Raw genomic sequence first — 23,909 nt, 5'->3', positions numbered from 1 at the left:
GTCATCACTTGATACTGATAAAGCGCATCTAGAGTTGCAAATTTGTCTCATAGTTGGCATTTGGAATTTTGTCCATGTAATAATCCATGTTTGGAATCAGAAAAGAGAATCTGTTTTGAAGACACAGCTGACATTTCAAAGGTCAGACTACATTCGGAGTGTATTATCTGATTTACGCAGAACAAAACGTGGAGAAACGAGTTACTTTTACTGGATTCAATAAAATTGTAATGCAATAAATATTTAGTTTTTGTACCAATATTACAGCTTGAGAGAACTCGACCTGTAAGTATGTTATAACATAGGTGTAGAATTTTCAATATCAACAACATGATCTATTTTATTTTGTTTCATGTTGGAAAACAAGTGTTCTTATTCATGAAAGAGTCGGTTTAGGACACTCTGTTTTGTACTTGTATTTCATTTTCTTTCTTTTATTCTCTCTCTCATTCTCTATCTCGGCAGTTTCATCTCTCGTTTTGATTCCGTCTGGGATTTTGTAGCTATAACTCTCTTATTCTTTTAAATTTCTTGTCGAACCCGCTACAGAGCTGGCAACCAAACCCGAAGTGCTATGAACGAACCATTTATTTTCTACCAATTAATCAATATACCCTTTATGTCTTACTTTATTCAAGATGCTTCCGAAAGGCCAAGCTGAAGTAGCTCGTTATTTAACATATCCTCTAACCGTTCCTGGGTGGGGTTCAAAACAAAGTTCTCTAATTTAGATGACAAATGTTTTGAACGCTTTCACTAAACATTTCTCATATATGTGAATTTAAAAGCTTTCTCTGGGAAGAAACAAAGAACAATTTCAACTTAACTTTTAAAGATGATTTTGTTATATATATATATATATATATATATATATATATATATATATATATATATATATATATATATATATATATATATATATATATATATATATATATATATGAAACACACTAAAGAAATACAGATTTTGGATGAGCCCAAGAGGCTTTATTAAGATTCTAAGTTTAAATCATTATACGCAAAGAACACCAGACCAGTACTATAGTTAAAATATAGCAAGTAATGTATTTCAATAGGAAACAATGTCGAACTTCTTGGAGCACTTACAAAATTGAAAATTATTTTTTTTAAAATCATGACCGTCTTAGGACTTTAGTACTTTCGGTAAACTATTCTAGATGAATAATAACATTCAATATCTTTGTTGTTTAGCAACAAAACTATATAGTCCGCAACAACCAATACTCACATATACTGATCTAAAACAGGAATGCACTATTTGTTTCTCATCAACACGCATCCATTTGTATTTATTTGAATTATCGCGTCAAAGAAAATAAAGGAATCCAACGAAAAATTCTAATCCAGTTAAAATATGATGGGAATGAAACTCAAATGCTAGTAAATATCTTTCCTTACAAGTGATCTGCATTAGAAGAAAACAATCCGCAATCGCGGACCGAAGTTAACTAAATCAACAACATACAATCGTGGATACAAATTAAGCGCACAATGTAAATAAAATATACAGCGCAAGTGACAACAACAATACTAGTGATATATATCACTGATGTACAACTAGCACCGATTTTATTTCGGACCTGATGAAAACCGTTGTCATAATTATCATTCAGTGAAGGGATGTAGTGACACGATTTTGAAGTGTCGTCATGGCAGACATATCGCGTGCAGGACTGGCACCATCTTCAATTAAGATCAACTAGATATCGTAAGATGTGTATTGCTGAGAACACTTTATTCAATATAGAAAGTTTTCTTTCTGATGTGTCTGAACGTTTTATTAATATGATTTTTAAATATTATTGCATAGATCATGCTCATTATTTCAGTTCAGCAACAATAGCCTGGGACACTTTATGCAAACTAACAATTGGGATTTTATAATTTCTAATTGATACTAATTTACGATTATTTATGCAAATGGATTTGGAAGTGGAATTCTATCTACATCGAAAACTTATGTTATAGACAATAATTGTATTGTTCGTGATTATCATAGAGATATGACGATAAGCTGGGTCACATATCTTGGCTATTATAAAGTCTACGCATACGAAATAGATCAATCTTTACCAGTTTCTGAATTTAAATGGTATTCACAAAACAAATTAACAGATAATTCTAACAAGTATTATATATTAAATATGTATTTGGACTACCCTTGAAATCTTAATATACATTATTCTGATGCTTTAGTGATGGAAATGATACTTCTACAGATGTATGATTATATAACTAAACATCTAAAGTAACACAGCTATATGTAGTCAATGTATCCATTATAATAAATTAGTAAAGAATTACATGAATAAAACTAAATACATAACCCATTATAGAAATTTAAAATTAGATACATGCCTTGGTATTGAAGTAACATAGACAACCACAGTTTCATTAAAAAAAAGGTTTGATTGTGTCGCATGTTTAAATAATTACCACTAAGAAACTAAGTATAATAACCGAGCTTGTGAAACATATTTTAAGTGAATATTCGCTATTTGAAATGAGCAAGTGAGAGTCATACATGTTTAATCAACTTTAGTCAGTAATAGATCAATTTAAAAATTATTATTATCACTTTGATATAATAATATTAAGAGAACATGTATAAACATTTAATCAATACATACAGACACGAATACTCTAATCAGATAATATTAATGAAGATATGAAAAAGTGTCATACATGATTTCATACAAGTTTATCACCTAAGAAATTACCATCTATATAGTACAACTAAAATAAAACGTTGTAGGTTAAATTAAATATAGATGTAATGAATGAAAGGAAAAACATTTGTTCCTTGAAAACATCAACTGTTCTAAATGATATGCGATCCAATAAGTCAGCAAATATTAGAATAGTCATTTTAAAATTGAAAGTAATTAGGGATTCGAAGAAAAGAAGACTATTTACCTTATCTTTGATGAAAGGCAGCAAATGGCCTCCTGCATGACACACATCAGTGGATATATGCAATTAAAAATAATACAAATGCGAACAAATTCAATATATATATATATATATATATATATATATATATATATATATATATATATATATATATATATATATATATATATATATATATATATATATATATATATATATATATATATATATATATTGTACGTAACAAAAATATGATTGCATTGCTGCAACATCACTGAAACGTGTTTTACATAGTATATGTACTCGGCTGTGTAAGACCAAATCAGGATCTTAAATAGTTTGCATTTCAAACTCAGTTATCGTTGCCTTCTGCCATGGATAATTATAGATAACTCTTGCATGCGAATCGTGTTTTATCCATGGATGGAGCTAGATCGAACATATTCAGATAACTTAACAAAAAGGTCATGGCATGGATGTCAAGCCCAACATCAAAGCATTTCTGAAAACACTTGACCTCAATTTTAATGTTAAACATTTCAGTATGCAGTTTGAAGACTGAACTGTCTCGACGTCATAAGGAGTCACTGAAAGAATAATCAAAATCAATCAAAGTGGTTAAGATAATATCAGCAAAAATGAAACCAAATTCAGTAAAACTTTATCGATAACATTCTATGACTGGGGTCTTGACTCCAAGATTATATGGGCAAGCATGCCAGTTATGGAACAATTGTTTTAGACTGTAATACATAAGACAAATGCAATAAAAAATCTAGAGGTTTAAGAAACAGCCAATATAAAAAACTGGATTAAAAATTTCCCCTGCTTTAACATGGACCCCAACGTGAGATTAAGCATTTCACAAAGTGAATTGTCTCAAATGTTGCAAGTAGAACAACTGAAACTAAACCTTACACAAGTTTGACGACGATGCTGCCATTGGAAAAGGGAGAGCTATATCCTGCTGCTCAACCAAGCAGATAGTCTCGTTGAAACTCATGTTTAATTTTCGGTCACGAATATGCCTTTCTACGATGCGAGTTGAAATCAGCACGAAAGTTAAGGGAATATATATCATGCGTGTAAAATATATTTCCAGCTATACCACACTAGAAAGATTCCCATGTATCCTGTACGTAATAACAACAATAATAGTGTCATGGATTTATTGTTCCATTAGTGAGCCTTCACTGTTTGATCAAAGTATGTGTTATATAACTAAAACTATGGTGTGGAAACTTGTTTTCATCTGAGCCCAACAATGTTTCTATCCGACTTCCTACAACAAGTTCAAGCCATAGTGCAAGTTTTATCATGGTAATGGGTCCAAAACCAAAGAAACTGTATTACTCCTGTTTTTCATATCTGATGTCACCAAAATCTTAATCTTTGACCATTATGAACACCATAGCAATTGCTTTTTTGCTTTATGTATTTTTTCTCCCTTAAAACGGAAGCCATCTGACTTGTTTCGATAGATTTAATGGCCTCTTAAGTTAAGTCATGGTACACAAACCAATGACTTATATAAGGACAATGTCATATCCTACCATGCACCTGATTTCCGAAGTCAAATACAACTATCAATTAATGAATATCAATAAAATATTAACATTGTCAAATATAATTCAAACAAAGTATGAACTAGAGCATTGAAGTAAGTATTATCAATCTGATTTTGGTACTTAAGCCTTGCATTGCAATATGCACACATTAACATGTAATCTTTCATTATGCAGCCCCGTAGGAGCTGACAGCTATAGGATTTAAAATCATCTGGCACTAAGTGGTCAATATGTGGCCAGTGATAGAAATGTGAAAGCCTAAAAAAGACAACATCAAATGACTACTTGTTACAGCTAGTTGACACGTCTGCTTCACAGTAAACTTTGTTTGACCCAAATGATGGCATTGACTTCATAAGTCTAATTAATAAAATGTTCCACGCCACATAAACTTAACAGAATAAGAATTTGTATGATGTGACTAACACTTAAGGAGATTAGGAAGCCACGGGCAGTAGGACCTGTCAATAATGACACTATGCATTAAAGGTCAATAGCAATTAAGCTCCCATCAAAAAGATACCGGTTAATATTAATTTAAATCTTTCCAAGTTAGGAGGATCAGCATCACAAATGCTGTTGAGAAATGTTGAAAATTAAACTTATTCAAGGACTGATCAATATAAAACGTCAGACCGTATCAGATTTATATTATATTACCCTTATTACAGTTCCGTTGTAAATATAAAGTAAACTGGGTGGGTAATCATGTATGAAAATTACTGTAAACGACACTGTGGAAAGTTCAGAAAAATGAATTCAAAGACTCTGAAATATAGCGATGCATATGTGTGTTATAATAAACAAAGTTTGTAGAAGATACTGTCAGGGTTAATGAATGCTATAAAAGATGCAAAATGCTGCAAGTCAAAATCATGCATGGTATTATGAGTCAAAGATCTGATGGGCAATTCAGTATGGTACTTCCCGTGAATGATGTTGGCAATTAAATTCATTGAATGTCTTTAATATATATATATATATATATATATATATATATATATATATATATATATATATATATATATATATATATATATATATATATATATATATATATATAGGATGTAACGAAATTATCTTATGTTGGATGATTATGAGTCAGGTTATGCTGCAGATTCAATACTCACGCCAACGTGAAACAAATATAGAAATTATTAATATAACAGCAGGAAGTTTACCTTTGCATGACTTTTGGTTTCATCATTACTTGAATTCTGCTGATCATTCTCTAGTTTCTCAAAACGTGCGAATAGTGGGATCAAAGGTGGAATTGCCATATATACCAGTAGCTGAAAATGGAGTAATTTTATTGGAGTAATTGTAAATCATAAGTGTCCCCAAATAATTCACCGCTTGCAATACACATATGTTCTAATGCTCTAAAAACATCACATTAAAATCAAGAACATAGTTTGTTTTCAGAGATGTTATAGGAATGGATGGTCATTGGGTTCATCTAATGAAACAACCGGAAAATTTCTTTTTGAGTGAAAAATTAAAATATGGCATTCCGTTGACCTTAACATTATTATAGGACTAGACGGATAGTACTAGTGCATAATTTGAATGATTTGTTGAAGATTTTAAGTCTGAGATTATGAAAGCCGTATGCTCCCATTGCAGATCACTAACTTTTATTTCAATTCATTTTACGTTTTAGAAAACTATTAGAGTTACAAAGACTCCATACGAATGCTAATATCAATTCTCGTTTGCTGAACTCTGAAGTTTATTTCTTCACTGTGTTAAAACAATGTTTCAAAATGTCAAAGTTGAAAATGTTAGAGCAGGCAAATCGTAGAACAAAAACATGGATTTATCTACAAAAATTGACTTTCTACACATGAACTGGACCGTGGTACACAATACTTGTTCAAGTGGAAAATATATAATGCACACAGATTCACGAAACACTTGTTTAGTTATACATGTAGATCTTTAATGCTTTTAAAATATGTGCCACCAATGCGTACCAAACTTATCCACCAAATGAGCAAACAAATTTCTATGTGTCTAATATTTTATGATTCATGAAACGCTTGTCAAGCGAACGGATTAGTTACAATAAGCATTAGTATAAATGTTCAGGTCTGAGTCTTTCAGAAACCTTCTGTCTAAAAGCATAATTACGTTGTTACAGATGCACACATACTACATTCAATATTTCACAGATGAATATAAACGCACCTATCGCGTACCATTTGGTCAATATTTGGTATATATTTTATTCTTTACGGTACAAATATCTTTTCTTGAAACAATTAAATAAACCGTTCAAAAGCCTCAAGTGGGCATTAGATAATTCACATGGATGATACGTGTACAACTACTATAGGTAGGCCTGAATTGTTTACGACATATGTGTTTGTAAAATAAATTGCTTGTTATGTTGATAGAATATGCTTTTAGAACAAATCTTGAATAGTTTTTTTATTTTGCTGATCAATTCTTTCTTATCAGTATGGTTCATGAACCTCATTTGTCTAACATTAAAACTGCTTCATATTACGGGACACATACATCAAACTGTTAATTATTGTTGAACTGTACATAATGGATACAACGCCGTATTCATTCTGTTAACGGAGTCAAATTTTATTTAATGCAGTCGATGCGATGAGGTGATCAAAACAATTTTTAGTTTCTTCTATCTTTGGCGTTTGCATCTCTATTTCACAGAAGATTTGCATCTTTGTGGTTAAGATGACAGGTCCTTGTCAGTAAAGAAGACAATATTTAATATTTATTATACGAATTGTGGAAAAGTGCTGGAAAAGAAACGTTACAACTTTATATTCCATAGAAAATCTAGACCATTTGAAATGTACCGGTCATAAAACATGAATTCACAATCTGTATTACGAAAGTATACATTAAAGATTAAAAAATGATCTGATGCATGCTTTATCAAGGCACGAATTCGAAAATGACTTATTTTAATACATTCATGGCATTTGCTTTTGAAGACAAATTCTGAAAATGTTCGTGAGATGTAAACTATATCTCACTAAAGGATTTTTTTTTTATATCTCCGGATCCTAAAGAAGACAAAAGTTTCATCTACAGAACGGAGTTACGTTTCATACTTGCTTCATTCAGCTACATACTGAGTATTGTACTATTATTTGCAACAAATGTCTATACTTCAAGAAAGAACTTTGTACAATAATTTGTTATCAGCAAACAGTGTAACAGTGTTTAGAATGCATTGATTACAATAAGTGTTACCAGTTCATGCAGGTGATTCTAGAGAATGACTGGAATTCTGTATAAGGGTCTACATAATCTATCAACTCCTTACTCAATGCCACCTTACTCAATGCCACATATGCAGAAAAGTAGCGAGTGTTGCCGCGTAAAAGAGTTTCAATAAGAATTGCACAACATGGTGCTAATTATACTTGAGGCAAGGGTGGTATCATCAATAATTCATCGACTTACGAGTAGTTAGCATTGCACTTCAAGCATCGAATCAATTATTGGAAATTTACTTCAAAACTTGTTCTGTAATATAATACGCGATCCCGATACGCCAAGTAAGACGCGAACAATGTCGTCAGCGTCGACACGACCGTGTGTTATCCTGTTAGTTTTCCGCACACGAGCTAATACGCGTGGCAATTAATGGCTTACTGTCCAATAACAGTTTGACCCGATTTGTCGAGATCGGTTTTGAGTATAATCCAAAACGTCGTCGGGTAGTTTGGCAGTTACCCAATAGCACCACCACCCATTCACCCCACCCCCGGAAATATGCGTAAATGGGATCGATTGATTTTTGAGGCTATTTGTTGGACAAAACATCTTAAAAGCTTTAACTGTCGCAGAAGCCATCGTCCGGTATAAAAGAACAAACTGTTTTGCTCTTCTGCAGTCTCCGGAAGCTAAATACTATGACATTTCACACGTGAAAGAGATTGCACGGAAGATCATCAGTAGATGCTCCATGATGGCATCTGCGGACTGCATGCTTTGGTATCGCCGACTAGTCCTTGATCCTGCCAAATCGGATTTCCTTATCATGAACACAATCATCAAAAGCAGATTCGTGTCCAGAATTCATGTAAACCTATCAGATGAGCCACCCTTTCGCCGGGTACATTAACATTTACAAGAATGGAGATGCTCCCCAGTGCACACATATGATGTCTTCCATGCTGGATATGAGATATAAATTTGTTGACTATTAAGGTGTTTTCCCAGCACGAAAGCAGAGTTGATACTGACTTATTTTATATAGATTGAAAACATATTCAACAACGAGGAAATATACTATTCCCAGATATTATAAAACGCTGCTGTTTTCTCAGTTGATTATATAACCACAGCAGGCCTCTTGATGACGTATGCCACGACATTAATGTTGCCCCGAGGTGTTCTATACAGTCACTGAAGAATGGAAAAAGAGCAATTGCACACCAGTCAGGATAACGCAGATTACACGGCTAATGAAGATTTTCGACATAATAATAACCTCGCGACGATATCCAAGGAACCATTGGTGAGTGATCCGATCGCGAATTACATAGACATTTATCGTAACGGTTGTAGAGGTTAGGTTAGGACCACGGGCTTCAGAAAATCTACTTACATAATTAATAATAATCAATTAGCTTGCACAAATACATTTGTTTAACGCTTAGTGAAAGGTAAAACACTTCCCGCTCAAAGTTAAAAATGTTAAAAGTACGTAAACTACTTATAGCTCTTATTCCCTATACAAATCATGCAATTTCAGTTTCATTTTCCCCAATTTATACTTAATGTATTGGAAATTGCTCAAATGTGCAGCTATTATTTGCAGCGCCTAATCTACTATTAGATTCACTGTACAGAAGTGAAACATTTCATATGCAGTTTGCATAAATGCCTCTAAGCTTCTCGCGCTGTAGTATCAATCTATATTATTTTATTGCAATGTAGGCATGATTCATTACATTACATTTATTGTGTTTAGTTTAGGCTAATATATTAAACCGCGAACGGCCTGGTGGAAAATTCGCAAAGTGCTATGTTTGAAAAAACTGTCAGTAGGTAGACCCATATCTAGTAAACTCTCCATCTAGCGATTTGGTTAATGTAACAATCGTCTCGGATGGTACAGTCGATGTGCAGAGATGATATTTCTATAACTCCTAAGCTTAATTTCCGAAGATAACAGCAACGTAAGAGGGTTTTTTTTATTTACGAGCAAAGATGCAGTCAATGCGAGAGTTCCTGCGAAAATTATTTCTAAAGTGGGGAGCATACAATGACGTTTTAGCAAACTGAAAGTATTTTCTTGCTGCGGAGTGGAACCACTGGATGTGGAGTTAGTATCTTTGAATTCCTTCAGCTTTGTACCATTTCGCCATCGTCCAAGACATTTAACAGATGTAATGCCAATCATGAGATGCGAAGACTGTTGATGGAACAGCAGTGTTGTCTGCCACGCTACACTGGATGGGATGCATTTCACAATGGAACTGATAAAATAAATGAGGCCATGTGCACTAAATTTGGAGGTTTGGATGGAACAAACGTCTTTAGTGGTGACACATACAATCAATCAATGGAGAGCTTGAATACATGCATGTCAGTCTGGAACCATACCCAGTTCCATAGATTATGCTTTGTTATATAAAACGGCCATCCTATGATGGCAATGAAACTTACAATACAACTGTGTTTACAATAGTGGGTAAATCTTTAGATGAAAAGAAGCATGCTGCAATCTCTATTCCATTCGATGTTTCTATATTGGATAATCGTGTTGCTTATTCACTTACTGATCACTCACAACCTTTAACCAGAATAGGCTAAAAAACGAGAATGTGTTAATCTATGGACATTGTATGTGCACAGACGATGAAGTTAATAGTAAGTGTCACCAACTGGTTTGTGTTAAAGCAGCTTTAGATGAACTTTGATGATGCCAATTAGTGAACAGACAAGTATATGTCGAGTAAATATGAGGACGTGACGCAAAAGACACAAAACAACTACTAAGCCAATACTAGAAACAAAACTGCCCGAGAGCCAGTCGAACGAAGGAGGCAGGTAACGATAGACATCATACCACCTGATAACAACGCTGTTACCTTTATGGATAGACCCTAAAGCCAAGCCAATCGGACAGATTACTCAAACCAATCGTTTAAAGATATTGGCATTGGAGGCACCGAAGGTAGACCCGGCTTGTTTTTCAACTATTTAGCGTATATCTGGCACTTTGTGTTAATTATTAGTCTAGAGTAGTAATTAGGTAGACAATATTTATGCAAAATTAATGAAAGAGAGGTTTTGTTTCATAGCAAGAGGCGTGTCTTTATTTAGTATTTCCATCACAGTGTCTTGTACACCGGTCATTATTCTGAGAAGTTCGTTTTGTAATTTTTTTTTATTTTGCTCCTTCAACTCATTTTATCTCATTGTTACATGTATTTCATCCGCCTTGTCTCATCTTGGAGTGGCATCTCATTGTTTTATAAACTCATCATCTGTTTCTTTTGAATTTCATACACCCTGATGGGTTGTGTTTTATTTTTTCCGCACGAAGTGTTCTTATTTATTTATATAACGTTATCAAATCGTGCTGAATTGTTGCCTTGTCTATGTTGTCAACAATATCTTCATGGTTTATGGGCAGTTGAGGTTTAGAAATGTTTATCCAGACTTAGTCATATTCCATTATAGGCGTTTTCTTTTAAAATTTATCATGGATTGTATATTCTGATACTGTTATTCCAATGACGAGCTAATTATTTCAACTAAATAATTAATGTGCATTATATTTATTTAACCATAGCAAGCAGCATTTATTATTCATGTCTGCATTCTGGCAAAAAACTCAGTCCATATCTTTATGGCCTACTGGTATTAAGGGTCTCTGATCTCTGATTGCTAACGATCGCATTCAGTTAATGTTTGTAAGTTTTCCAAAGTGCGGATGAATTGTTTCTGAAGTTCCAGGATCGGTCAGATTAGTCTTTAACCTTACTCTTAAAAGCTACATAGGGCTTAAAATTCATAACTGAGTAGAGTGAATTCTTTGGGGAGAGCGATAGTTGTCGGAAATATATGGGAGATACAAAGACTTATGTCTAAAGAAGCAAAAGAAAGAGTTGGTTATTAAGGATGATAAAAATGTTTGCACTTAATGACATATAATCCTACGATAGCTAGACAGCCACCCTTCTAAACGTATATTCGACACTTTCTGAAACAGATTACATATGTTGTTTAGGCATTTGAGTTGTTAATTGTCCATGTGCCTTTCTATCAAGCTGCACTGTTAGATTTCTTATTTCTATATCCGGCTTATCTGCGCTTTACAACTCTCGCCGAGCTCTCATGGCTCAAATGTAATAAGTATATACTAATGTTCTATACTTTAACCAGGAGTTCGTACACATCGAAAAGCGACACTACATGGAACATAAAGTTAAATGTACTTGAAAGGAGTATTTGGCTATCAGGAAAAGACTTTTAACAGTCCACTAAGAATTTTGTGACAGTGGAAGGTTTGCTTAATCAGGGTTACGCACGTCCAAAACCCAGCAATGAGAAGAGGCATGTAAGGTGATGTTTAGTCGTGATGGACTAAGGAAGCAACTGTCAGTAATAGTTGATGTGGGCTCCAGATTCGCTCTAGTCATTGACAGGCAAACGATCAGGTATAAAAGACTTCAAAATCTAGTAGGATAATCAAGAATGTCAAGAACGTTCTTGCCCTTAGGATATAACTACAAGCAGACAGTGATGGGACATTAAATGTATACATGTATCTACTCATAAATGTGCACCTACTTATTCACAAATGACCAAGCATCTCACCCATGTTCTAGCAGTACCACAATGTAGTCATACTTCGTATTGTGCTATGATTATCGGTCGACGCGGATGTGGTGAGAATTAAAGCTTGTCTGGATTAGTTATAGCTGCAATGCCGCTTATCAACGACCCTTGTCTGAGGGAATTTACAAAATACTGCTAATCAGTGCAGCCGCTAATTCGTAGTTGTTTCAGCTAAAGTACCGATGATCTCTGCAACGTACTGGATCTGGAACCGGTTTAATTATGTCTTTAAGAAACATATAAAAATACAAACATTTTATTTTCCCCGAAAATCTGTGCATTTTTGACTGATTACGTCAATTCAGCTGAAGACCTAGTGCGCTTATTAATTAAATTTACGAGATACAATCTGTTTCATATCCCAGAGAAATACATCAATATCAAATGATTGTCGTTAGCGAACTTTATGGATCACTATAAATATGCCTATAAAAGTTAAACTATTTGCTTCGTGAGAATAACATCATTCTATTGGAACAATAGGATGAGATTAATTAATTTTTTCTAAATAACAATAAAATAGAATCAACATTGAAGAAACGTGGGATATTTTTTTTTTCTTCATTTATCCCATAACCTATCTTGTCGTAGGGGCGCCATTAATGACTTTCAGGCAATCTCTTCATTTTGCCCTGTTATTCGCTGCTTTTTTGGACATTGCGAAGTCTATGCTTGTCCACTCCTAGATGATATATCCTATCCCTTTGTCTCTCTGGATCGTTTTCGCTTTCCTCTCACTGTGTTCTGTAGGATTATCTTTGACGGGCCAGATGAACGTGAGCCTTGACCATACCATCTTAGTTTGTGTTTCTTAACAGTGTTGAACATATCTTCATATGATCAAATTACAATTTTGATTCTAATGCGTACCTCCTCATTAGAAACGTGGTCTATAAGTACGATTATTTCCATCGCATGCTAGAAATAGATGCACATTATTGCTGTTTTGAACTTAATACGTGGCCGTTTGTGCCTCTCAACAACATGATTAATATCATGCTAACTATTTAGTATGTTATCAGTGATACGAACTTACGCAACTGTTTGTGGCAATTCAAATGGATTATCTTCCTAGTTTCAGTTTCATCTAAGCGTTCCAGGATAAGCAGTTAACGAGGAATTTTACTTACTGCCTTTATGCTATTGTCCTGCTTCAAACCTCCCATCCAGATCTCGTCAAACAGATCACGGCAAACTTTTAGGGAAATAAATTCTTTGTTATGTGCCTTCACGGCAATCTCGATGCATGTTGCGTTACCCCATTGCTCCATCTTCCGGATTACCAGATTCTGTGTTTTCGTCTTATCAGCTTTAGAACAAGCTTTTGCTATTTTTATGGCTAAAGTCATAAACTCTCTGCAAAATGTAAAAAGAACAAGTAGAACCAGTATCATGGTATTATCTGCAAGGTCGCAAATGTAAAGTTATTGACATCTGATTGTGATCTTTAAGATAACTCTGTAATGTTTGCGCAATGCTGCCAAGCTTTGTGGTGATGTATGTCATTTCTAGTGATGATTTACTAATAAAAAATAGAATTAAACAAATTATGTCTACAAATTGTAGAGGATTAACGCCGTTACGTTTGATATATCCTGCTATTAAAATCAAAACTACAAAACCGTCATGGATGGGTCTTCAAACTAGTAATGGAATTTAATATATAAACTAAATAGTTATTTATTTATTTTTTGCTTAGCAAATATGGTCATTGTATGAGTGCCTAATTTAGAGTCACACAATAACACTAAGCAAGACATAAAAAGCCATATAACTTGCATTGTGTTTTAAATTGTCATGAATTGATATCGGGCAAAATTGTTGATATTTCATATTAAGGTTTCCACAGTTGCATCAATGATATTATTTAATAAAGATAAGAACATACATTGGTATAAACTTGGGGGTCCGTTTGAACAACTGTTAGCTGAAAACACACGGTCACTAGGTCGGCTGAGCTCCCACACCTGACTGAAGTTTTAACCTTGTGTTGTGAAAATTGCCACAACGAAATCCAAAAATGAGACCTGAACTGGTCTCTTTGTAATATTCAATAATGTACCAGTTTCATGTATTTCTTTACCATTTGGCAGGTCTGTATCTTTTCAGTTTTGGCGCGGTCTTTAACTATCTTCCATCGTTTGGTCAGATGTTGCAAAACATGAATGCTTATATACATTTTTACATGTTTGAACAGAGGTTTAGAAAACCCGTATAACAGAAGATTATAGATGTTCAAAAGAAGTCATTGAAACAAAATTAATAATCATAATTCATTATACACACATAGAAAAGTGAAGTACATAAAGGTTCTCAGTAAGTAACTAATGATTAGCTCGAAAGAAAATTAACCCTGAAGTGTTGTACAGCCATCCCTTTATCAAGCAATAGTCGGTTTGTGCTGATATTTGGCACAACAATCTTAGAAATGCTGGAAACAGGCATATCTAAATATAATTAATTGGCATCTGTAATTTAAATTCCGGTTGTATCAAGTCCAGGTGAACCCTGGCACAGAGATAATCAAGAGTTGAAATGCCACACGGCATACTTGGGTCATGAAACTTATCTTACTGTTTCAGCTATTATATGCTTAAAAGGTTTCGATGATAGGAATACATCTGAGATTCTAGGCTTCCGATAAGCACCAAATAAGATACGCACACATAGTACAGTCACACTTTAGTAAGTATCTGACAATTATAAGTCGAACTGAGGCGTCGCAGTCTCATGTTTGAGTACCAATCTACCCTACATTACTAAATCCCACTGCAGTGATCATAAATAATATTATTCACTAGCTACTGAATATCTATATCGTGTGATTCCTTTTATGAACATATGACAGAGCTAAAAAATTAAAGATTGCATATTGCACCTAAAATTATTTAAACATTTTTATACGGCCTTAGGTCGGTAATTCGATCAACTAAAACTTGTTCATTGCAAGCCTTTACTTCTATTAACATTGCTCCTACTGACCTCGATTATGATTTGGCTCGGCCTTAATAGATTATACGGATTGTATGCACAGCAGTGACATGTTTAGCATCAATGTTTCAGAAATCAGAAACTATCTACTACCGAAAGTGTTCCTAAGGAGTGACGCCAAACATCAGTAAATGATGGGACTGATTAATACATGTGTACGACATATTGCATATATAATGACAATAAATACTTATATTTTTCTATCAATGTAAGTTTGGCGAAATACGTGGCGTAACTGTGAAAGGACTTTAAAAGCATGCAATGTCATGAACATGGTGGTCATATCAACATTAACAACATTTAAATATTTACCAGTTAGAAGTGTAATTTGTCATTTGAAACATAGTCATAGACTTCAATCTTGCCGGCTTATTAACGCTTTGATTAATGTGTCCGTTGATTAAAACAGCTTATTTATAACATAGATGTTTTGTAAAGTATATTTAACTTCAAACCTAATCACTGTCAAATGTTTGGGTTTTTTTTGTCAGTTTGTATATCTACATATTTAATATCCATTTCTGCACTTAACATTTTTAAGCAAAACGTATAATCATCTCAAATCATTGTCCATCTTCCAACGTTTTTTACAATGGGAGTCCTTCCTAACACAAAACACGCAATAGACCCTTCCTACGCGTTTAAGTTCAGTCAGAAGAACATTTCCCGACCATATTCGATGCAATAACCGTATTACCCAAGTATCATGTTACATCCTTGGTAGCTGAGTGAATAAGGTTTTGCAATATAGATCAAGAAATCACTGGCAGCTTAAGTTATAGAATATTTATTTTATTGTGGCCCAGCTTCATATCGCTGACTAATCTTCTGGAGTACATTTCTTTAAAACAAAATTCTTCCACTCAAAAATAGATAGCGCGCTATTTGTCAATAAATCTTGTCCCACTCATAAACAACGGATACTTTCTAGTGCATTGCAGTTAATGGGGTTATTTATGTATTCATGCATTTATTTATTTATTTATTTATTTATTAGTAGTAGTAGTAGTATTGTTAATAATAATAATAATAATAATAATAATATTATTATTATTATTATTATTATTATTATTATTATTATTATTATTATTATGCAGTGCATGCCCATCCATTTAACAGCGTCATCATCAGCAACATGCAGAGCCTGTAGTCCATTGGGGCATTTTGTCAGTGGACAGTAGTTCACAGTGTGCGATATGGTCCTTTTAGCTCCACAGCTGCAGTGACAGTCAATGCCCTGGCCCCATCGGTCAAGGTTGACTTCACAATGACCCTGTCCTTCATGTGGTAATGAGGTAATAAGATCTCTCCCATAACTGTGTTGCTTATGGCAGTGAATGGCATACTGACGTATTTTCTAATTGGGTCAGTGGGACTAGAACAAGTGATGTGCACTTGCATTGGTACGAATGTACGTCTTTGATATATTATGGTTGGACCAGGATAGTGAAAAGCTTCGTAAAAGTGTATTATAAAGTAGACTATATCCGGCTTGCTGTTGTCGATTGACAGATCTTGACAGTGCTTGAGAAAAGTAGCTGAAGATACCATTTTAGAAATGACTTCGAACTACTATGCAGGCACTAGGCAAGTCAAAATCACACCTACTGACCCAAACTGTTAGCCCTTTTGAAATGCGCCCGGTCCTATTTTGATTTAATGACAGTTTTTTGAGAGTTATGGAACTCATAAATATAGTGTTTTATATACCCGTGACATGATTTCTATCTGAAGCATTTAAACACAACTACAATTATTGTTGACGGGAACACCAGCAGAACTGGTACAAATTACTCCTGATGTGATTAGTGTACTCTCTCCATTGGAATGATACATTAGTGTATCATGCATTATCCGGGAATGATCAATTTGCATGTTAAATGCAACATATATGCCGGTTAAAATTCTGGAGTGCACCATCACCCATGCAATTAAAGAAAGGTGAGATAAAACCTAATGCGCTTTGTGTCTACCTGGTCTTGACATTTTTAGTAATAATGCTGCAGGTACCTTTGGACAGGATACCGCTTCTTAATATTGCATCGGATGCCGAAATTCATGGCAGTGCGGCAGATATTGCTAGAAGTGCCAGTGCAGATCCATGCTATCCAACGTCTTCTTCTAAAATATATTGATCAACAGAATTACCAAAATAAACTGGTCAATAAGTTTTGCATCTTTGTTTTTTCCCTGGAGACATCATACGGCATTTGTGCTTCAAAATCAATACACAGGAGACATGATGTTGGTCTTCTACAGAAAAATTGTCGGCGTTCCAAGTTAGAACCCACATGTTTCTTATTTTAAAACAAACCAGAATGCCATACGTGCTGTCTGGCATTCAATACATCGAAGAGAAATACAAAGTATTGGTTAATTACTCAAAAAACATGCATTACACTGACAAGGAAAGCTACTGGATAAGTATCAGGCATTCCTCATAATCTTCATCACCTTTCTCGGCTGAGCACCACCTATCAAATTACGGCTGTTTTTCTCTTGCAAATTCGACATGAGTTTGTCCAGCTTCTTTTTTTGGTGCTCAGCCGAGAAAGGTGATGAAGATTATGAAAACTTCAGATCACTTGTATTAATTGAAGAGTTCAAGAAATGTGTCCATATTGACATTAAGTCTCATCTGGATGATCATAAGATTGAAACCTTAGAAAATGCTGCTCGTACTGCTGATGAGTATTATTTAGCTTAAGAAATTTCTTTTGTAGTAAGACTTACACTCAGCAGTCTTCTGGTAGAAAATCAGTTCAATTTAGATAAGTCCTAAATTTCAATCAGGCGCAACATTTAGAAATCACGTTTGTGATAAAAAGTATCAGCAACACTTATCTCTTCCTATCTATTGTTAGAAGATAGGACACGTTATTTCTGATTGCTACAAACTGAAAACAGAGCAACAAAATCAAGACAGACCTATTTCACACGCTTTTGTATCTAAGAGGTCAAGGCCACGGTCATGTATTGAAAGAAATACATTTGTTGGGTCTAGTTAACCCCAGTCTGATTTAATTATGGAAAACTATGAACCATTCGTGACGAATGGTTCTATATCACTCTTGGGTGATTCCCCCAATCCTATCCCTATTAAAATGTTAAAGGACACAGGAGATTCCCAGAGTATTTTATTATCAAGTACTTTGCCGTGTTTTGAGAAGTCTTATTATAATGAGAAGTCTCCTTCAAATGAGAGTGTTCTTGTCCATGTATACTTGTTGCGAAACCAGACAAAAATTTCCGCATGTGGACTGATTATAGAAGGGTGAACAGTGTGACTAATTCAGATTCATTTCCATTACCAAGAATCGATGACTGCATTGATAAAATTGGAAAAGCAAAGTATGTCACCAAATTTGACCATCTGAAAGGAATTTGGCAAATTCCATTGACGGAAAAGGCAAATCAAATTTCAACATTCGTGATTCAACATGGACATTATCAAAATAAAGTAATGTTTTCGGGGATGCAGGGTTCGCCAAGTTCTTTTCAACGTTTAGAAACATGATTACCTCTAGCCTAGATGTCATGGAATTATATTCTTTTATTTGTTAAACACATATACTCGGGTTTCGTTTATTGTGTAAAACGATACCAGAGGTTGATTTATGTATATTGTGCAATATTTCGAAATAGTGAGTTCGGTTCATCCTATGCCGTTCGTGGGAAGTGCTTTCAATGGGAAAAACCGAATGATTCCAGCGCACATACAATGTATGACGAATTTGCCTGTGTATAAATGCCAAACCGTAAGATTAAATCTTCACATTACGGAACGTTTTGTCAGTGAGTGGTCTACTCTAAGGACTTGCACATCTTCAGCTGTAGAGGTATGTGAATTATTAATTTATTGTTTATAAGTTATATATATTGTACTACTACGTTTATTTTTATATGCTTGCTATGTAGCTTCGGTTTAAGTAGTCTAATACAAATAATTTCTAATCTGGTTTGTGACGTAGCAAGGGATATATATTAGCAATATAAAGCTGAATTTTTAAGAAACGTTTAGTACTGTATGATTCTTGTCGGGTATGGTTAGGTTTACTTCTGAATATGTTTGTTGTTTTGTAATTATTGTACCGATAATGTAACCTGTATAACTATCCGTATATAACGTCATTACGTTTTATTGTTGATGCCCATGTCATGCATAGTGCACGGTGTTAGATATATTTTCAGCTGACGCAAATGATTACAGAATGACCAGAGTGATCTGAGTCGTCGGAGTGATCGGACTGAACCGAGTGACCAGAGTGACCTGAGTGACCGGAGCGATCCGGGTTATTGTAGTGATTGGAGACGACGTGGTGCCAGAGGCATAGCTTACCATATAAGTCGACCATATCAGCTGTGAAGCTCAACCATAGCAGCCGTAGAGCTGAATAAACGCTGTTGCTGATCGAGTAACATGCGATAGGACTTTGCTGAACGAGATTGGTGGGCGCACATTGCTTTATTGACCAACCTGGAATACTGACGGTTTGATTGGCCAGTAAGATTGGTAGCCGAGTGTTCTGGTGACGGAGTGTGTAACTCCATACATATAATATTTTAACAGTGGGCTAATGTTTGGGTTTTCATAACTCAGTGTGTATTTGGGACAGTAAAGATAATTTAGATATCTGCCCCTTTTGTTTACATATTTTCACTATTTGAGTGAACAACATTTTACTATATGAGTAAACTACTACATTTGTTGTATTATTTGAGTAAAACATAAATCGTTTCGTTGTGCAATCACTGTGAATCATTCAACCCATGTCCTTGTACTGCGTAAGGTGATTTATTTGTATTTTCATTATTGCGTCAGTGCGTTTTACGTTAATTGATCCAATATTTGGATCATATACACGAATATATTAATCTTATTAATCACATTCAAGTCTTTCGTTATTGAACATTGTATCACCATCAAAAGGGTTCTGTTGTAATTCCGAAATCCAACCCAGTTATCTGTTTACACTAGGTAATTTTCATGCTTACATCGATGATGTCATCACGTAAAACTACATCTGGAAATAAAATTTATCGAAATTCGAATATTATTTGACATACTCACTGAAGCATGATTGACAATTAATTTATTCAAAGGTGAGTTTTGCCGTGCTTATGTAACATTTCTAAAACATTTCTAAAATTATGTCATGGGACAAGGACAAATGAAACCTATAAATGCTTAGGTTAATTCTGAATTCCTAGTGCCCATCAGTAAAAAGCAACTAATGAGATTTTTGGGGCATGGCTGGATACTGTCGGAGATTATGTTCCACCTTTTCCATTATTGCTGAACCTCTCACAACAAATCCCAGTTTCATTGGTATGAAAAATGTAAGGAGGCTTTTGTCAAGTTAAAAGCCATACTTAATTGTCCACCAGTTCTTGCAGCTCAAAATTGCAGTCAATGTTGATGCAAGTGATGTTGGCTTTGGATCAATGTTGATTCAAGAAGATACAAATGGTGTTGATCATCATGTGTGATATCTTTCCAAGAAATTACACAAGCATCCGATAAAATATTCTACAATCGGAAAGGAAAGATTGACTTTGATATTGGCATTACAACATTTTGAAGTTCATCTTGTTCTCCGATTATTGTGTTTAGTGATCACATCCACCTTACCTTCATCGGCAAGATGAAAAACAAAAATTAAAAGACTACTAATGTTGAGTTTGTTGTTACAGAATTATAATATTGACATCAGGGAAAAGATAATATAATAGCTGCTGCACTTTCCCGTGTCATTTCATGTATACTTTGTATCATTCATAAGATTTCGTCCTATGATTTTAAATTATAAACCAGATTTATAATTGGCATATGGTAAAAGGAAAGCTTTATTATATAAATCTTTCTTTTTTATGGGGGAAGTGTTATGAATATTTAATTTATTTGTTTATTTGTATGTTTTATTTTTTTAATTCCTTTACGTGCTATTGCAATGCAATTTTGTTTACTGGATTTGATATTTCCCAGAATGGATTTCAGTTCTGTTTGACCTGACTGATTTTGTGTTATTTTATTATCGACGTAAACAACTAATAATTTAGACATTGTGTCTAGTGATGTCCTTGTTGCTGACCTTGTTTTAAAATCAGTGGCAGTTTTGCTAAACCTTTTTTATTCTTTCTCAGAGTAAAAATCATAAAGAAAATCAAGGTCATACCTGGACTACGTGATAATTTTCATGTAACAAACTTCCATTTTTCCAGAACAATGAACTCTTTACCCATCCGGGAATTAGTTCTGCGTTTCAGTTAGTCTTATAACTGATATTATGATATCAATTATAGCAGTGCGGCCTTAACACTTGAGACTTCAAGTTGTTTTATTTAGTGTCCAGTTTGGTCTGAGTTTTTATTTTCTTCAAATTATTAAATTTCAAGTGATTATTTTCCCTGGAAATACAATAGTGCTCTAATACTTCTTGGTCAAAGGCATGTATTGGAATTTATCCGAAATTAGAAAATTGGAATAATATTTTCTGTGATTTAACAATTGACTGTTGACACAACTGCCCTTTGAAGGATTTTACAGACGTCTTCGACTTCCATCACGGATTTTCGACAATATTTGAACTGTGATTCACTTAGATATTTTCATTAATAGGACATGTGTTTTTGTAATTCTTGGATTAGTTTTGGATTTAATTTGTAAAACTCTAATCTTTTCTCTTATTTATTTTTCACTTTTTAGTCTAGGGAAATAAGTTATTTGGTAAAATTTACAAACCTTGTTGTCTTCAGTCTTTTCTGTTACTTTTTTAAGAGCATAGACTCGTACCACCTCACAGAGACTTCAGACACGAAATCCCTTCTTGGTGATGGATGATTGGGGAACCAGTGCATGACATCAGTATTATCAGAGTACACAGATCCTTCGGTAAGTTTCTTCATAATCTCACCAAACATAAAGAGTTGATTAATTGAATAAAATGTGTACGATTAATACTTTATATTAGCAATGCATGTTTCTGGAAACTAATTATTCTTGTTTCCTTGTTCTTTCCGACAAATGTAAATGTTAAAATCAATCTTACCTGCCGTTGTTATCAAGTACTTCACGTAATTCTCGATCATCAATTTCGCGTGACATGGCGGTGAATAAAGCGTGTGCAACCAAGGCAGCCGCCATTTTATCCTGTAAAATATATGCTGAGGTTATGATCAGACACTTTTAATGTACTCGATTAATTCTACAATTTTTAACTGTCAACATAATGGGGTTTGAAATCGATCTTCTAGATCTACACCAAAGTTGGTTCATTTTTCATAGTATTATTGAAAACAAATGCATTCTTTATTTAGATGCTATGTCTCAGTTTTGACTCAGATTTGGTTAAGGCTGAAAATAAAATAGTGTACCAATTAAAATAATTGTATGGGCTTTATCAAAGAATTTTAGTAATGAACGTCATTTATCTGAAGATTACATTACAGATGCTTCCTAGATATTTCAAAACCTAAAAGGACTAAAAGGCCTAAGTATGCCATCATATCGCCCAAATGACCAACCTAACTTAACATTTGCCCATTTAGCTTGAAAGAGCTTAAGTTTCTGTCAACTGCTTTAAAATTATAATATAGTGTCACCGTTGTTTATTTCAGTGTAGACTGAGACAATTTCTTTCTAAAGGAAAATAATATGCAGTAATCTCTTTCATAATCGAATTTTAATTTGGAGTTTGGAAAATGCAGTACCGAATTTTAAATAAATCTCATACAATTGTTCTTTAATATTCTATTTTAATAATGGCATTCCTATTTGATTAATGATCTGAAACCTTTTAATACAATGTACAAACCTTTCCCTTTCTTGGTGATTTCCATCAAATTTAGTCAATATTCGTTTATATTGTTATAATGAATCCATTACAGTATGTCTTGTTTGACGTTGCTAGCTCTATTTACTTACATATCAGTATCATTTATTTTAAACATAAAGGGCTTCGTGTTACATTTGATCAGATTATGCTCAAAAGTTCTGAAAAAGTGGTCGTTTAAATGTTGTTGTGTATTTGTCAACGCAGCCAAATTGCATGGCTATTCAGCATTTATTGTGACCAATTGAAATGCATCATCAAATCAATTGAAACTGTTTTTTGTAGAGCTGTAAAGATCAATTGTTGAAAAGAGGCTAACGACGCAAGAAAAACCGATAAACTATACATAAGCTCATTGAGCCCCACAGCAATGACAGCTATATTATTAATGCGATAAAGACAAATAACAACTGCATTAATGCAACCCATATGTGCCATATAAACCCACTATTAGATATTTTACGCATTATCAACAATGATATCATTGTGACAACTACAATTGTACAGCATTATAGGAGAACTATAGTGATGTTGTGTGCAGTCAACTAACGATTACGCAAGGTGGGTAAGTATTAGATATATGGCAATAAAACATTAGCGATGGAAAGAATGGGAATTTAACATTAAGTTAGTCGGGCCTTCGTGGAGTCTACGAAATTTAATGGTGAAATATCCTTACATTAGGATCTGCTATGGGGTCAATGGAAATTTAACACTAAGTCTCCATTTTTACCAACATAAATTAGTTCATATATTTAAATTTACA

At 34.0% G+C, this 23,909-nt stretch overlaps 1 protein-coding gene across 1 annotated transcript in view; it reads right to left on the bottom strand.

The window, feature by feature from the left end:
- LOC149791454 (transient receptor potential cation channel subfamily M member-like 2) overlaps nt 1–23,909 on the bottom strand; it is a 117,073-nt gene that overhangs the window by 50,141 nt on the left and 43,023 nt on the right. The window contains exons 13-15 of the mRNA XM_089971361.1: nt 22,361–22,461; nt 13,451–13,676; nt 5,663–5,773 (exon numbers count right to left, since the gene is read on the bottom strand). Of these exons, the coding sequence (XP_089827487.1) occupies nt 5,663–5,773; nt 13,451–13,676; nt 22,361–22,461 (438 nt within the window). The remainder of the gene's footprint in view (nt 1–5,662; nt 5,774–13,450; nt 13,677–22,360; nt 22,462–23,909) is intronic.

This window comes from Sinohyriopsis cumingii, chromosome 9 (genome assembly GCF_028554795.1).
Source record: "Sinohyriopsis cumingii isolate HCF-2022 chromosome 9, ASM2855479v2, whole genome shotgun sequence".
Classification (NCBI taxonomy): domain Eukaryota; kingdom Metazoa; phylum Mollusca; class Bivalvia; order Unionida; family Unionidae; genus Sinohyriopsis; species Sinohyriopsis cumingii.
This window is presented reverse-complemented; position numbering and strand designations above follow the sequence as displayed.